Here is a 16,674-nt window from a genome sequence, read left to right as displayed (position 1 = left end):
AATATATAATCACCAATTAACCCTACCAAATAACACATCTTTGGGATGTGGGAGAAAAGCTGGAGCACTCAGGAGAACCCCAAGTGATCGCAAAGAATGTGCCAACTCTGCATAGCACTGGAGGTCAGGATGGAACCTAGATTTCTGAGGCAGCAACACTACCTGCTGCCTGCAGTGCCAGCCATTAATGCAATACAGCAGCTGAAATTATTTAAGCAAAAATATATGGCACGTTGGGAGAGTACTGAGTCATATGTGCTACTTGTGGATTCAAATTCTTTCATCAAAAATATTTTGCAGGAACTGGCTTTACCCGTGTCTTTAGAGTCTTGAAGGGGGTCTGAAATGGGGTGGTGGTAAAAATCTGAACGTCCTCTCCCAGGTTAGAAATGTGAGCAGTAATTACTAAAATAGATTCTTGGTCTGGTGCTCTGGAAAAATGGAGACCAATTTGGAATTGGTCCAGGTTATAATTCCAGACCCCATCAGTGGATCTTCCTGGAAAGAACTTGACTGAGAATGAAGGCAAGACGGCTCTCATTTGATTATATTCTACCTGGGATTGCCACATGAAAAACATCTGCTTGGCTAAAAAGGTGTCAGTTCAGGGAAAGAGGCAAACTGAAGACTTGTTCTCCCACCCCCATTGCTGCCAGGATTTCTGATGATAATGATGTCCTCATTCCAGCTAAGATACTTAAATAGAAAACTTGAAAATTTGCATCACACGTTAAGGTCCTTCAATAATCCTAAAATTTTCAGAAAGTGTTTCGAGCAACGCAGTTGAAAGCCATATGGCAAAAATTTCCATCACTACTTAAAAGGGTTAAAGATTCCACTTTAAAGTTGTACATTCAACCTTTTGAAGTGCTGACGCCCACATGTGTGCAGCAGCCAAAGTATGCATTTGTGATTAAATATTAACCAGTGTACCAAGTGGAACTGTTACAGAAGGTCACCTTCTACACAAATCATGGCAATACATGTAGCACATACAACAAGAAATGTGCATTAGCACAGCAACCTGTTTAGACTTTTAACTTACCAATTTAGTTGCCTCAGCTACAATTTCTAATATAAACCACAAAACATTAATGGTCATGCCTGAAAATTGTTCTTTGGTAAAGTTTGTTGAGCCAAGTCCTCTGAAAACATTGCTGTCCAGGTGGATTAAATATTAGCTGTTCATTTACCGCATCTTTCTAAAGATAACATTCAAAGTCCAGTGTGTAACGTATCCAATAATGGCAGTATTTTAAACCTGACTACAGACAAAGGATTTTGGTAAACATTGAGTTAACTGTGCAAATTGTACATTCACTAAAATAATAAGATATTTTCCATCATTTTAGTGTATGCGTGTTAACCCATTTCCACTGCCAAGTACCTGTCACAAAGCTTAGCTGTATTAGTCAATCCCCATGAAATATAAAGTTATATCTTTAATTTCCTAAACCAATTTAAGTCTCTGAACACTGTTTACTTTGGATGACAATATTAACTGAATCTATTAAATCGATAGCAGCTTAATTCTTCACAATGAAGAAGTGAAGCAATATATCGAAGGACAAAAAAATACCATGTGCATATTGACTGCCCCAATCCTTAATTTCATTCCCAAGCAAATAAACTTCCTGAATTGTCAATATTTGTTCACCCTTCAAGTGCAGAGGCATAGTCAGGGTGAGCAAGAGATGACTGAGTGTTGCCTCCAGCGGAAAGCCCTAAGTTGGTGATTCCACTCAATATCCTCCCAAACTCCCCAGGTGTTGGCCAGTTTCATTGATGCCATGAGACAGAGGCCAACAACATTGGCCTTGGGCCCTGAAAATGCCATTTATTGTACTGAAGATCCATGTATCAGAGTTAGCCAAGCAGACATTGAATCTTAATGGAGAAAGGCCTGATATGATCCATGTGCAAAAAGGAGGATCAGTCTAATAAATCTGATAACCTTTGCAATTTCCTCCCCACCAAGTAATGAAAAAGACCATTAATATGCAATTGAGCAATATCTGGCCACCATAATTCAACCTATGGCTGCAAAGTGTGAACCTCAAAGTAACAGCATCTTCAGGCCTTTTATTGTAGCCTTGATTCTGATGTGGCTGCAAGAATTCAAAGAAAGACACCCATTGAAGGAATGTCTAGGTCTGCCCAGGTTCCTGGACTGCTGCAGCTGATGAGTGGTGGAGTGTTCTTGTGAAAACAAGTCCAAGCATGTACACTTAATTCCAGTAGCCAGTATTGCCTGATGAACTCTCCCTCTTCAGCATTTCAATCAATAATAACTCTGATTGTGATAATTCCAAGTTTGCTATTTGGTATTGTTTTGTGTTGTTAAAATCTATTGTCTTAAACCTGGTAATGGCTAGTTAGGAGGATCATCCAGATGAAATTCTTTCTGTAATCCAAGGCCGAAAGATAGGCTTGGCTTTCTATTTTGGTTTTCACAAGCCTCTGGTATCTTGATGGCTTTGAAGCAAATGAACTAATTTTTCAAATACAGTTGCTGTGTAAATGTCATCGGAATTGAAGTGCCCCTCGCCTTCACTTATAATTGCCTGAAATTGAGCACTTCATATGTACTCTTACATGAAAACGGCTTTAATTTGATGCTTCATTGCATGTGGCAGGAGTTGGATGTACATCGAGACCAACATCAGCTGTTGCTGGAAGATCGTCAACTCCATGAAAGATGCACTTTGGTTTGCCAGAAACTTATTGAGCTTCCAGTGCAACAAGGTGTCTGTAAACGAATGGTGCTGACTGACCCATTCCAGGCTGCAGGAGTACATGCTGAGGAACACGCGCTGCAGCTCAGTGCAGTCATGACAAGGGCTCTGTAGGAAAGAACAACAGTCTAAGGTCCCACCACCATTGAACATTGAGGGACTATGTCCTGTCCAATGGTCTTTCAAACACTTTGTGAGTATTATTGAAAGAGGAAACATAGAAGTGGCGTTGTTGCTTTGGGAATAGAATATACAGGTGACCCCTGCATTACAGCTGTTTGGGTTCTAGAAATTCGCCTTCAGAGAATTCACAAATCTTTGAAACGTAGAATAAAATTCGCTGTCATGGGATTTGTCTGGGGGAGAAAAAGTAAATAAATCAACACAAAATGGTGTTTCTTTTCAACTTGCATTTCTTGATGCATGTGCAGATGATATGGCTTTGTATTACAGAAAATCACAATACAGCCTGCTTTCTAGGAACGCAACCCCATGGTCAGTCCACAGATCAGCATCTGTGACCGGTTTAAACTGGGGGCAGAATCAATTGCAGCAAATGTGAGGCCAGAATGTTTGGCCATTGACCAGTCTAATCCTCTGTTTGCCTCGTGGTCAAGTCTGACTATCTGAAGGTGTTGGGAATCTCGTTCAGAGGAGCTAGGGCACATGACAAGAATTAGTTGGAGTGGAGAGCCAAAGTGAAATGGAAACTAAGAATGTGGGAGTGAGGCTCCCTCTCAACAGTGGGTAAGAACCTGGTTATCAAGTGTGAGGATCACGTTATCTTCACTGCTGAGGGATGCACTGAATCCTGGTGCACCCACTCTAAAGGCTTTGTAGGGAAGGATTGCTGTCTAGGGTCCTGCTGCCACTGAACATTGAGGGGCTGAGCCCTGTGTAACAGCCTCTCAAGTGCTTCACGGAATTATTGTTTAAGGTAGAAATGTGAGTTGCATTGATACATTGTGAGAAAACATGTTGATTTCAGTGCACAATGAATATGGAGAAAGATGTATACCAATTGTATTTACTGTATTTAATGAATTAAGTATATCTTCAAAATAAAAAGTTGCAGTTCATGAAGCTCACAATCAAGCTATTACCATAGCTGAGTTGTGTTCTCTCCTGCCATTACCTGCATTTCTAAAACATTGTGAGATACGTCACAGAAATGAGTACGTAATTTGGAGGTGTCTGTGCACTGACATTAAAAAAATGGACCTGATCTGGGTTTTGTTCAACAGGCAGAACTTAACAAATTCTATGTTAGCTGTCTTTGCCATTCAGAGTATTATTGGCATTTCAAGGATCAGATAGCTGCCCCCATCATTGAAAAAAATTACTGACTCAGCTGGTTCAACCAGTTACAGCAAATGATTATTTTTAAAGTGCAGGGGAAAATCTTAAGGATGCAGAATACAGGTTAAATAGCATAAAACTTTATAATCCTACCAAGGAGTTGCAGTGGATTATTAAGGATAACACACAGATGTTCAGGTTAGAGTTTACAAAGCACTTCCAGATAGACTGGTGCATAGGTATTTAACAGTGGTTTTTGAACAGGAAATAGATAGTTACTTAAAACAATGTGGGCACATAGAGAAGGAGTAAGGGGATGGATTGCACTTCATTGAAAAAGATCAATCTACTAGCGTGGATGGCTTCTGCTTAAGTGTGTGCAACTATTCATGTGCACATTGTTTTTATTAATCACCTATATTTGAGCACAATTGGAGAATGGAATTGCAGATCTGACTGGAGATCACTTCTGCCTCTATTTGAATGTGGGTTACTGCTGTTGCAATTGCTGAATGTCTCTAATATCTTAAAAAAAAATCCTCCAGGCAGCGCAATAATGTAGCTAGTGGAGCTGTTGCCTCACACTGCCAATAAACTGGGCTTAATCCTGATCACTGGCACTGTCTTTGTGGAGTTTGCATGTTCTCCCTGTGGTCGCATGGATTTCCCCCAGGTGTTCTGGTTTCTTCACATTATCCCATTATGCCCACTGTAGATTGGCCCTAGTATATAGGAGCTGATAGCAATGCAGAGTGGATAGTAAAATTATAAGGGGAATGGGATTCCTCTGTGAGCTTGCATAAACTCAATGGACTGAATGGCTGCCTCCTATATTTTAAGGAAGTTTGGACATACTGTGTTCACTGATGAGAAAATGACCATGTATTTTTGATAGCCAGGTCAAGGAGTAATACAGACTTCAATCAATGTCATTTCCTTGCATTTAAGAAGGGAATAGTGTTAACACCAGGATGTGAATGGTATATGCTGGAAGTATATCTAAGCCATGGCATAGATAATTGAAAACAACAGAAATGAAATATTCCTATACCATTCTTATTTGCTCCTTTAGGTCTGGACAAGCAAAGTTTAATCCTCAAGTCCACAGTATGTTTCCCTTGTACAGTAACATGACTCCTGCTATACCACAACTAGAGCATTTATGTCTGGGTGTTAAATCACCTACAATAGTTCTATTTTCTGGATTCATTTTGAATATTTTAACAGTGAAACAGTGATGTTTTTCATATGTTGAAATGTCCTAACTGGTGATATGAAATATGTAACCGGAATCATTACATCTAATTAATGTTTAAAGCCTCAAGGTAGCAATAAAACAAAGTTCAGCACACTCAGTTAAATATAAGGTTTACTTGGCTAAAATCCTTTTGATCTTTTGAAGTTACAGTACACTCTGGATCTTTGTTTAGCTGCTGTTACAAGTCTCTGATTAACTGGTTGGAAAAGCCTGTGTTTCCAACCCAGAGAACAGCTAACTTTTGTCAGTATGGATGGGCTCACTACCATTGTACCTCACAGACTCATTCACAGTATTGTGAGAAGCAGCTGAATGCAATCACCAAGTAGGCAGTGCCTGACCACTAATTGGCTGGATTGCTGGCTGAGATCATGACCCTGAGCCCTACATGTCCAATGCGGTGAAGATAACGTGATCCTTACTGCATTATAATCACTGATTAACCTATTTGACTGATTTAGAACCCTGGTTTCTGCACACTGACGTCTCCTGGTGGAACTAAACATAATAGGCAGCAAGCATCAGAACATTACTCCTGGAAAATAATCATGTTATGTGTGTTTTTTTATTTGAGACACTTATTGAACTTGGAACAAATGCAAAGGGTGCAAAGGTTGTTGGCTTGGTAACATGCTATTCCCTATTTTCTGTTCTAATCCCTCTCCAATGTTTGCCACCAGCCTTTCTCAGTGGGCAAGGTTCCCTTTGTGGACCGGGATGAAGTTTGAATTTTGGGACTATGATTTAAAACTCCTCACCACCCCATTCCTTGAACTGAAACTTGGGATAGTAATTTCATACCAATTTCAAGCTAATACTTTTAATATGGACCACAATTGCTCAGTTGGTGGCACTCTTGCCTCAGAGTCAAAAAGCTTCTGGTTCAGCCTCTAGCTTCAGTGCAATACTGTGGAAGGGTTGCAACAACAGGGGGTCAAGTCTTCCTCTTTTGAATGGACCCAATTTGAAGAGGAGCAGAGGAATGACCTCTGGCCAAAATCGATCCCTCAGTCAGCATTTCTAAAAAGTGTGGTTATCATCACATCATTGCTGTGTGTAAGTTGGCTGTCACAATTTCTTCGCTACAACTGGGATAACTGTTGACTGTAAAAAGTGGTCTGAGATGTTATGAATGGGATGTGAAAAATGCAAAATTGTTCAATTTGTATGTGACTGATTCTTGTTCAATTCACTGAAAGTCTGCATCACCTGATAATTTTGGTTGCTTTTTTTGCAAAATTAAACAATTTTAGCTATATTTTGGATATACAGTGCACACAAATGGGTTCCCTTAACTCTGCATTGTTAGTGCTGTTTGGCTTAAATGCTTAATAATTCGTGAATTTAAGCTTGTGAAGAAAATGAGTGTGGCTATAATCATACTTATTTGTGGAATAATACAGTAACAACTGAATTTGCAAAGAATTTTAGGAAAAATGAAAAATTTCCCCTCTGTGTGCTTCATGTACTGTAATGTAGTTAATGTTTTAGAAAACTACAAAGCAGGATCTATAGTTTGTCAATGTAAATTGAAGAGTACATTAGTCCATTGAAATGTGTGATGTAATGGTTATCCAACCTATCCAGAGGTAGTTGACCAGGTTCCTCATGGTAGGCTGGTCAAGAAGATTTAAGTCACATGGGATCCACAATGGGTTGGTAAGTTGGATACAAAATTGGCTTGAAGATGGAGGGTAGTGGTGGAGAAGCATTTTTCTGACTGAAGGTCTGTGATCAGTGGTGTTCCTCAAGGATCAGTGCTGGGATCTCTGTTGTTTGTAATATGTATTAATGATTTGGATGAAAATGTTGGTGGTCTGATTAGTAAGTTGGCAGATGACATGAAGAGATGGTGGGTTAGTTGGATACTGTAAATTGACCCTAATGTAGGTGGATGTGAAAAGAATCCATGGCAAATTAATGGGCATGTGAGAGAGAATAGGGTACAAGGAAATAAATGGAGGAATGGGATTGCCTTGAGACCCAGCAGACTAGAAGGGCTAAATGACCTCCTATGTTGTGATAAATATATAAGTCAATGCAGTTGTCTCCCTAATTCTGTCCCTCCCTTTTTTCCCCCAAAATCCATCCAGTGACACTCAAACTAGTAATTGAGGAGAATGGAAAAAAATCAAAGGTTGTAATCTTGCCACATTGGTTCTGCTGTCATTGCTCAGTGGGTCATAAGTCATAGCTCGATATGTGCATGCTGTGTAAAAGGACATGAATACGTGTCCTAAATGGAAATCTCTCCTCTTCTGTGTAATCGTGTTTTAGATGGCAAATGTTGGGTAAGTCTTGATGAAACATGGAAAAAATGCCCAATTAAACCTGCAGTCATCAGTTTATTATAACTTCTCTTCCAGATGGATGGAAGCCTGTCTACGTGAAGAATTGCCCCCGACCACAGAGCTTGAGGAAGGACTGAGAAATGGAGTCTATCTTGTTAAACTTGCCAGGTTCTTTGCTCCTAAATTGGTGCCTGACAGAAAGATCTATGATATTGAACAAACAAGATTCAAGGTATGGAAGTAGTTTGTCATTGCAGTACATTGGAATGGGAGATCTCAATATCACAACACAGTTGATCAACTGTTCCTCCATGGTGTATAACTATCTTTAAACTTTGACTTGCTCTCCTGAAAGTGCCAACTTACGGTATAATTTTATGCTTAGCAGTGGCCCTCAAATGCCTCATTGAAATTTCCAATGTTTAAAAGGTTATTCCTGCATGGGTACACCAGATGAAACTGAATCTCAGAAATGAAGTCTGAAACATAGCACGATTAGCACATCTGACCAGGAATTAATTTCCTGGTGCACAGTTTTTTTAATCTCCCAGTTTACTGTATTCTACTATGCCATGACACTGGGCACTTGTTATCCTATATCCTGGTGAATGGCCAACCTTGTAGTCTTGGTGGTAGGTTTTGATGGACTAGTTGGCCATATGGCTCATTATAGTGGAACCCAAGCCTGTTCCTTTCCAGAAGCCTAGTTGATTTAGTACATAGGCATTACTTAGCATTTGGTCTCTGGTAGTAACAAGAAGTAACAACCTTGACAAAATTATTTTGTTGTTTCTTCCCTTCCCAGCCAACCACCAAGCAGAACTAAGGATATTGAAACCAATGTCACCTCAACACATGTATAGTTAAGATGGCTAGGTCTAGACAGATTATAAATCACCTTGACAATTCCCTTATGTATATCACCCAAAACAACACTGTTGTACAACCATTGATATTCCCCGTTATAACTGTAAATGCTATTTAATGTACACATCTTTAGTTTTAAGTGCTTCATTGTAATTATGTATATTTACTGGCACTTGTGAAGTACATAAAGTACATTTGTAGCTTGTTTCAAAATATGTTTGTGCTATTTTCCTGTATTAATTTGTATTGCTTGAGTCGCATCATTGATGTACATACAATGTACATCTATTTTACCTGTTCACATTTATATGCTTAAAGCTGTGTTGTTTTGCCCAGGCAAATTTCATGTAAGGTGTGTGTGATGCTGGAGCAATGCCTTGATTATTTCCCTTGGGAGAAACAAACTGATCTGGGAAATGAAAGAATGCTTTGAAGTATGTTGTATGTTTGCAAAGTCTTAGTTTTTTCCATTCGAGAACAATTCCTATTTAAGGTTCCATGTTAGTTTGAATTAGCTACCTCCTCCTAACAGATCCTCGTGAGCTGATTTCCTGTGCTAGGTGCAGTCTGCTTCTGAGTTGATGCCACAGACGGCACATGTTTGAAGATAATGTTCACAACTTTTTGAAGATAATATTCACAATAAATTTGGTTAACTTGTGGAACTACTTTCTTAACTTGCATGGAACTTTATTCATTGAAGTCTTTCAATCATGTTGATTGTTGTGGATGCTCAATACATTTGAGTTTCAATGATATGTGAATGATATTGTGAGTCAAATTTTGAAATACTTATCGTTGTGACCATTGACACACACAGTGTGCCGGAGTAGTAATAATTGAGGGAGGAAAGAGCAAATATGTGCTCAAACAACTGAAGGGGATCTATGGCCTCTTGCTATTTTCCATGTTCTTAGAATTGCATTGTCCCATTAATATCTGCTTTCTTTAAACCATGACCTAATATACCAAAGATATTTTACCTCCTTGCACTCCAAAGTACTGAGCAACTGGAGAAAGGACAATTTTACAGTGGAACAGATCCACAAAAGGAGTTAAAACAGGAAGTGTTGGAAATACATGTAAAGAGGAACAGAATTATAATTTTGGTTTTATTGGAATTGGTTTATTATTGTAATGTGTACTGAGTTACAATGAAAACCTTGTCTTGCATACCGTTCATACAGATCAATTCATAACACAGTACATTGAGGTAGTGCAAGGTAAAATAATAGAACGCAGAATAAAGTGTTAAGAGTTACAGAGGAAGTGCAGTGCAGGTAGATAATAAGGTGCAAGGTCATAACAAGGTAGATTGTGAGGTCAAGAGTCCGGTTTATCGTACCAGGGAACTGTTCAATAGTCTTATAACAGTGGATAGAAGCTGTGCTTGAGCCTGGTGGTTTGTGCTTTCAGGCTTTTGTATCTTCTGCCCAATGGGAGAGGGGAGAAGGGAGAATATATGGGGTGGGTGGGGTCATCATATACTCATAAGAGTTGTACAGTGCAGAAAACAGGCCCTTCAGCCCATTGAGTCCATGCTGACTATCAAGCCCCCATTTATACCAGTTCAACACTAGTCCCTATTTTTTTTTATTCTTCCCACATTTCCATCAATTCCCTCAAACTCTACCACTTGGACATGAGGGGCAACTTACAATGTCCAATTAGCTTACCAACCTGCCCATCTTTGGGATGTGGAAGAAAACTGGAGGAAACTCATGTAGTCACAAGGTGAACATACAAGCTCTGCACAAACAGCACCAGTGGCCAGGACTGAAGCCAGGTCACTGGAGCCGTGAGGCAGCAGTCCTGCTGGGTGCTTCACTATGCCACCCCACCAGCTGGTGCAGAATTGTGAAAATTTAGAAGAGGGATGGGGGGAACAGATGGATCATCTGTAATAGGGTAGAGACCACGTAAGAAAGGATGATGCAAACAAGAGTTGACTGAGAAAGGATGCAGAAGGGAGGCTTCTTTTTTTGCAGCCAATCTGCCTAGAGGAGGTGTAAATAGAGGAAGAGTGGAGCAGAGAGAAACAGGAAAAAAAAAACATGCTGGAACTGAGAAGGACAGAACACAGTGGTTACTGGAAATCTTGAAATAGAGACAGAGTTGTACAGCATAGAATTGGGCCATTTGACATTCCATGTCCATGCTGACCTTTTTGCCCATCCACACTAATCCCATTTTCCCACATTAGGACCATATCCTTCTATGGAAGTGTTTGTCTAAATGCCTCTTCAATGTAGTAATTGTATCTGCCTCCAGAGAGGCAGTACACTCTTAAGGGCAAGACCCTTAACAGTGTTGAAGAGCAGAGAGACCTTGGGGTGCATGTTCGTGGCTCATTTGAAAGTGTCTACACAGTTAGATAGGGTGGTTAAGAAGGCTCATGGAATGCTTGCTTTCAGTAATCGAGGTATTGAGTATAGGAGTCAAGAAGTTATGGTGCACCTCTAGAACTCTGGTTAGGCGGCATTTAGAATATTGCATGCAATTTTGGTCGCCTCACTGTAGGAAGGATGTTGAGGCTTTAGAGAGGGTGCAGAGGAGGTTTACTAGGATGCTGCCTGGATTTGAGGGCATGTGCTATCAGGACAGGCTGGACAAACTTGGGCTTTTTTCTCTCGAGTGGTGGAGGCTGAGGGGTGATCTGTTGGAAGTGTATTAAATTTTGAGGGGCATAGGGTGGACAAGCAATATCTTTTTCCCATTTTTTAAAAAATTTTTTAAAATTTTATTTACAGCGTGGTAACAAGTCCTTCCGGCCCAACGAGTCAGCGCCACCCATTTTAAACCCAAATTAACCTACCCGTATGTCTTTGCAATGTGGGAGGAAACCCGAGCACCCGGAGGAAACCCACGCAGACACGGGAGAACATACAAACTCCTTACAGACAGCGACGGGAATCGAACCCCGATCGCTGGCGCTGTAATTGCATCGCAGTAACTGCTACACTACCGTGCCGCCCTAAAAAATTTTCTTTAAATAGAAAAAGTTTTCAGCACCTGTTACCGGAGAGCATACATTTAAGGTGAGAGGGGGTAGGTTCAGAACAGACGTGAGGGTACGTTTTTTTTACTGAGAAAGTGGTGGATGCCTGGAATACATTGCCTGATAGGGTGGTGGAAGAAAATTCACTGGGGGCTTTTAAGAGGGGCTTGGATGGGCACATGAATGAGAGGAAAGTAGAGGGATATGGGCATTCTGTAGGTAGGAGGGATTAGCTATGTCGGCACAACATTGTGGGCCGAAGGGCCTGTCCTGTGCAGTACTCTTCTATGTTCTATGTTCTTCCACCTCCTCTGGCAGCAACTTCCAGATATCATCCACACTCTGTTTTTACAAAAAACTTTTCCCTCAGATTTCCTTTTAAAACACTTTCTCTCACCTTAAACCTATGCCCTCTTGTTTTTTGATATCACTAACTTGGGAAAAAGATTCTGACTATCTACCCTATCTATGCCTCTAATACAAGCTTCAATTTCTAAACACAATGCCAACAGTACTTTTGGCATTACAGTTTGAAAACCCACACCATGATATTCATCTGGAATAAATTTGTACATTTAATTTGTCCATCAAACAGTTGCCAAGCGAAAAGATAGATGGCTGGAGCTGTACCTTTTGGTTAGCAAAACTTATTTGAGAATGAATGAATGCTAGAAATAACTCAACCAGATTTTTCATCCAAATTATTTTGTATGTTCTTTTAATATCTTGCTTCATTAATAACCAGCTAGGAAATCCAGTAGTCATGTGTTATAGCATCAGAGGTGAACACCCTAGATATAAACTCTTTGGCCTACCACATCAATGCTGATCATCATGCCTATCTATACTAATCCCACTTATTTGCAGTAATTCCATATGCCTCTATGTCTTACTTGAATGAGCACTTTAAATAAGTATCTGTCAAGATCCATCTTGTATTGTTACTGTTCCTTCCTCCACCACTACTTCTGGCAGCTTATTCCAGATACTAACTACTCTTTGTGTGAAATATTTACTCAGATCCTCTTTATACCTCCTCCCTCTTGCCTTGAACCTATGCCCTCTAGTTTTAGACACCCTTACCATGAGAGAGAGATTTTGACTATCTACGCCTCTCATGATCTTATGTACTTCTATCAGGTCAGCCTTCAGCCTCCTTCGCTCCAGGGAAGATAAACCCAGCCTATCCAATATCTCCCTAGAATTAAGGTCCTCCAATCCAGGTAATATCCTGAGAAGTCTCTTTAAAGGAAAATGCTGGGAAAACCCAGGAGGTCAGGCAGCACCTGTGGGGATGAGAAAACTGAATTCCATCAGAACTGGCTGGAGACTGCAAAGAAAAATGCTGCAATTGCTGGAAATGTGAAATAAATATAGAAATACACAGCAGGTCAGTTTCAGATTTGCAATATCTGGAGAATTTTGCTTTACAAGTTCCATGAAAGGTTCCTTTTGTTAATCACTATATTTGATTTCAGTTCTATTCAATGCAAAAAATCCATTTTCAGTTTTTCATACTGAGGGGATAAGGCAGCTGCGGTAATCAGTCGTGATGGGGAGCTACGGGACGTAATGTGTTCCTTGAGGTTTAACTTTACTCTGTAAACTGAATGCCATTGGAAAAAGGGACTTTGGTTTCTGTATGGTGCTTTTCAATACATCAGGATAGCCCAATGTGGGATGCTGCCAGTGAGGTATTTTGAAATAGTCACTGTTGCAATGTGGGAAACACTAATCAATTTGCTCAAAGTGGGTAGATAGCAAGTTTCTCCTGATTGAGGACTGGATACTTCTTGTGGTCAGATTCAGAAACCAAGGTTTCAGCAGTTCTTTACATGCATCTGCTGCTGCACTTCACCAGCTGATAAATGATTTGCACCTGCAGAGTGCCTTAGTTCCTTGGGGAGGAACAAAGAACGTTATTGCCCAGTCACTGTTGTATAGAATGTGACAGCTGATTCACAGCCTTATGTAGCTGTCAAAATTAGACATTGCATGTAGTTCTGGATGGTTTATTGTGTAGAATGGATGTCAAGAACTTGGAAGTCCTATGGAGATTTACTAGAATTCTACCAAGGCTGAGAATTTTAACTTTGAACAAAGATTTGACAGAAGTATTCAAAATCATGACCAGTTTGATAGCATAAATAAGGGCAAGCTGTTCTCAGCAGCCTTCTTTGGAAGAGCCCCTCTACTACACAAGTCTTTCCTGCAGCCTTCCCTGTTTTGACGAAGAACATCAACTTTTGTCTGGTGTCCTGGTGCAGGTTTGAAATGTAGGTTTAAAATAAAAACCGAAAATGCTAGAGACGCTCAGCAGATCAGATAGCATCTGTGGGGGAAAGAAACAGGTAATGGTTCAGGTTGAAGACTCTTCAGTGAAACTGGGATGGGGAGAAAATAAGTTAGTTTTAAGCTGTGGGGAGGATGGGGAAAATATGGATGGAGCAAAGGGAATATCTCAGATAGGATGAAGCCAGGGTTGCCCTAGGGATAAGCTGCAAACAAAGTCATTTGGTCAATGGGGGTAGTTAGGAGGGAAAGTATGGTCCTGTGTTCATAGAAGCTATGAAATGAGGATTGAAAGAGAGAATGACAACACAGACAAAGGAATGTTAAAGTTGTGGAATTTTGGGCTGCGAGACATGTCCAGCAGGTTGGAATGTGGATACGGGGGAGAGAAGCTAAGACAATATCATTGGTGGATTGTCATTGGCCCATTTTGATCTGGACAGAGAAGATGAGTTTCCTGAAGATGGCAAATTTGGTATTGATTCTGGAAGGCTGAAATCTGCCCAGACAAGATGTGGTGGTGTTTCTCAAGCTTGCGTTGAACCTCATTATCACAATGTAGGAGGCAAAAGATAGGCCGGAGCAGAATGGAGAATTAGAGTCGCAGGTAATAGAAAACTCAGTAACCCTTGTGGACTGAATGCAGGTGCTTCAAAAAGATGTCACCCAATCTGTGTTAGATTTCTCTGATGTGGAGGAAAACATGAAGATTGAATGCAGTGCACTAGAATGGAAGATATGCAATTGAAGGATTGCTTGGGTTCCTGGATGGTGAGAAAGGAAGAGGTTCAGAGATGGATGTTATATTTCTTATGGTTGCATGGGAATGTGCTGTAAGAAGGGGAGTGGTTGGTGGAGATGGAAGCTTGAAGCAGGGGTTCGCAAAGGGAATGGTCTCTTCAAAATATTGGAAAGGGAAGAGGTGGAATCTTGTTGGTGGAAGAAATTGTGAAGGATAATCACAATTCAGGTGGAAGGTGAGGACCAGAGAATTCTATCCTTGCTCTGTCCAAGAGGAGAGAGGATAAGAGCAGAGATGCAGGAAATGGATGAGAAGTGGGTAAGGGTTCTGTTAACTATGGTGGAGGAAGGAGGAAGACATCACAGAGGCACCTGTGTGGAAAATCTCATCATTGGAACTATTATGACAGATGTGGGAGAATGGAATGGAGTCCTTTCAGGAGATAAGCTGCGATGAAGAGTAATCGAGATAGCTCTGGAAGTCTGTAAGCTTGTATTGGATGTTTGTCACTAGCCTATCCCTTGAGATGGGGAGAGAGAGAGAGAGAGATCCAGAAAGGGAAGAGAAAAGTCAGAGATAGACCATGGGAAAGTGAGAGCAGGGTGGAAATTAGCAGTAAAAGTAATGATATTTTGGTATTCTGTACAAGTGCAGGAAAAAGCACCAATGCAGTTGTTGATGTACTGGGAAAAAGTTGCAGGAAGATCCCAAGTAGGATTGTTCCAGGTGTAGCTTGGTCCTCAAGTGTGTTTGCATACCTGCACCTTTCATCTGGAGAAAGTGGGTGGAGTTGGTGAAGAAGATTTTCAAACAGAGAACAGGTCCGGCTAGGTGAATGAGTAAGTTGGTGGAGGGGAACTGGTTGGGCCTGTTTGAATAGGCAGAGGGCCATTGGGTCCTCCTGGTGTGGGATACAAGTGCAGTGGTATTGAACAGCAGTGGTCGAGATGAGCCAGTTGGGACCAAGGAACTGGAAACTGTCAAAGTGGCAAAGAGCATCAGAGATGTCATGGATACAAGTGGGGAGGGGCTGGACCAAGGAGGAAAGGATGGTGTTCAGGTAGGAACAAATAAGTTTGGTGAGGTAAGAAGGAACAATACTGGACACTCAGCAGGTCAGGTAACACCTGTGGAAAGGGAAACAATGTGTTAGTCCCCTTCATCAGGACTGGGAAAGAGAGAACAAGTTAGTAACTGGGTGGGGGATGGATGGTTGGTGCAAAATGAATATCTCTGGGTGACACCAGGGTTGCCTGGAGACAAGCTGCTCGATGGGTTAATGGAAGCAGTTAGGGAGGCATCTGCAGTTTTTAGATTTTCATTTCCTGTAGGTATAAAGGTTTTCATAATTCTGGACAGATAATTGCTGCTGGCCAAGGAGCTGTTTTCCTGTTTTTCTGGCCTGTTACCAGGTCACATTAAGTGCATGACAAATGGAATCAAGAGTACACCATATGACCCCTTAAGCCTGCTCCACCATCCAGTGAGCTCTCGGCTGATCTGATCTTGACCTTGACTTTACCTTCCTTCCTTTTCATTCTTTTCATCATATCTCTTAACTCCGCTGCAGACCCAAATCGTTCCATCTCATCCTGGTATATAATCAATGATTCAGCATCCACAACCTCCTGAGGTAAAGAATTCCAATGATTCGTGACCGTCTGAGGGTGGTGTTGCAGGGGTGTTATTCTGACTTGAGGTCTGTGACCGGCGGTGTTCTTCAAGGATCAGTGCCAGGACTTCTGTTGTTTGTAATATATAATATAGGGCAGGCACAGTAGTGTAGCAGTTAGCGTAATGCTATTATAGCACCAGCGACCTGGGTTCAGTTCCAGCAGCTGTATGTTAGGAGTTTGATGTTCTCCCATGTCTGCGTGGGTTTCCTCTGAGTGCTCTGGTTTCCTCTCACATTCCAAAAAGACATACTGGTTAGGAGGTTGTGGGCATGCTATGTTGGCGCCGGAAGCGTGGCAACACTTGCAGGCTGCCCCCGGAACACTCTACGTAAAACTTGTATTTCACTGTGCGTTTCGATGTACGTGTGACTAATAAAGGTATCTTATATATAAATGACTTGGACAAAAATGTAGCCAAGCTGATTAGTAAGTTTGCAGACGACACAACAATTGGCTGAGTTGTGGATAGTGAGGAAGGCTGTCAGAGGATTTGGCAGAATATAGATCAGTTGGAAG

General features: G+C 41.0%; 1 protein-coding gene across 1 annotated transcript in view; it reads left to right on the top strand.

Annotated features, from left to right (window-relative positions):
* The window catches only part of iqgap2 (IQ motif containing GTPase activating protein 2), a 228,648-nt gene that overhangs the window by 85,532 nt on the left and 126,442 nt on the right, over positions 1–16,674 (top strand). Inside the window, 1 exon segment of the mRNA XM_052019190.1 lies at positions 7,659–7,815. Within this exon segment, the coding sequence (XP_051875150.1) occupies positions 7,659–7,815 (157 nt within the window).

Source organism: Pristis pectinata, chromosome 7 (genome assembly GCF_009764475.1).
Source record: "Pristis pectinata isolate sPriPec2 chromosome 7, sPriPec2.1.pri, whole genome shotgun sequence".
Lineage (NCBI taxonomy): Eukaryota > Metazoa > Chordata > Chondrichthyes > Rhinopristiformes > Pristidae > Pristis > Pristis pectinata.
This window is presented reverse-complemented; position numbering and strand designations above follow the sequence as displayed.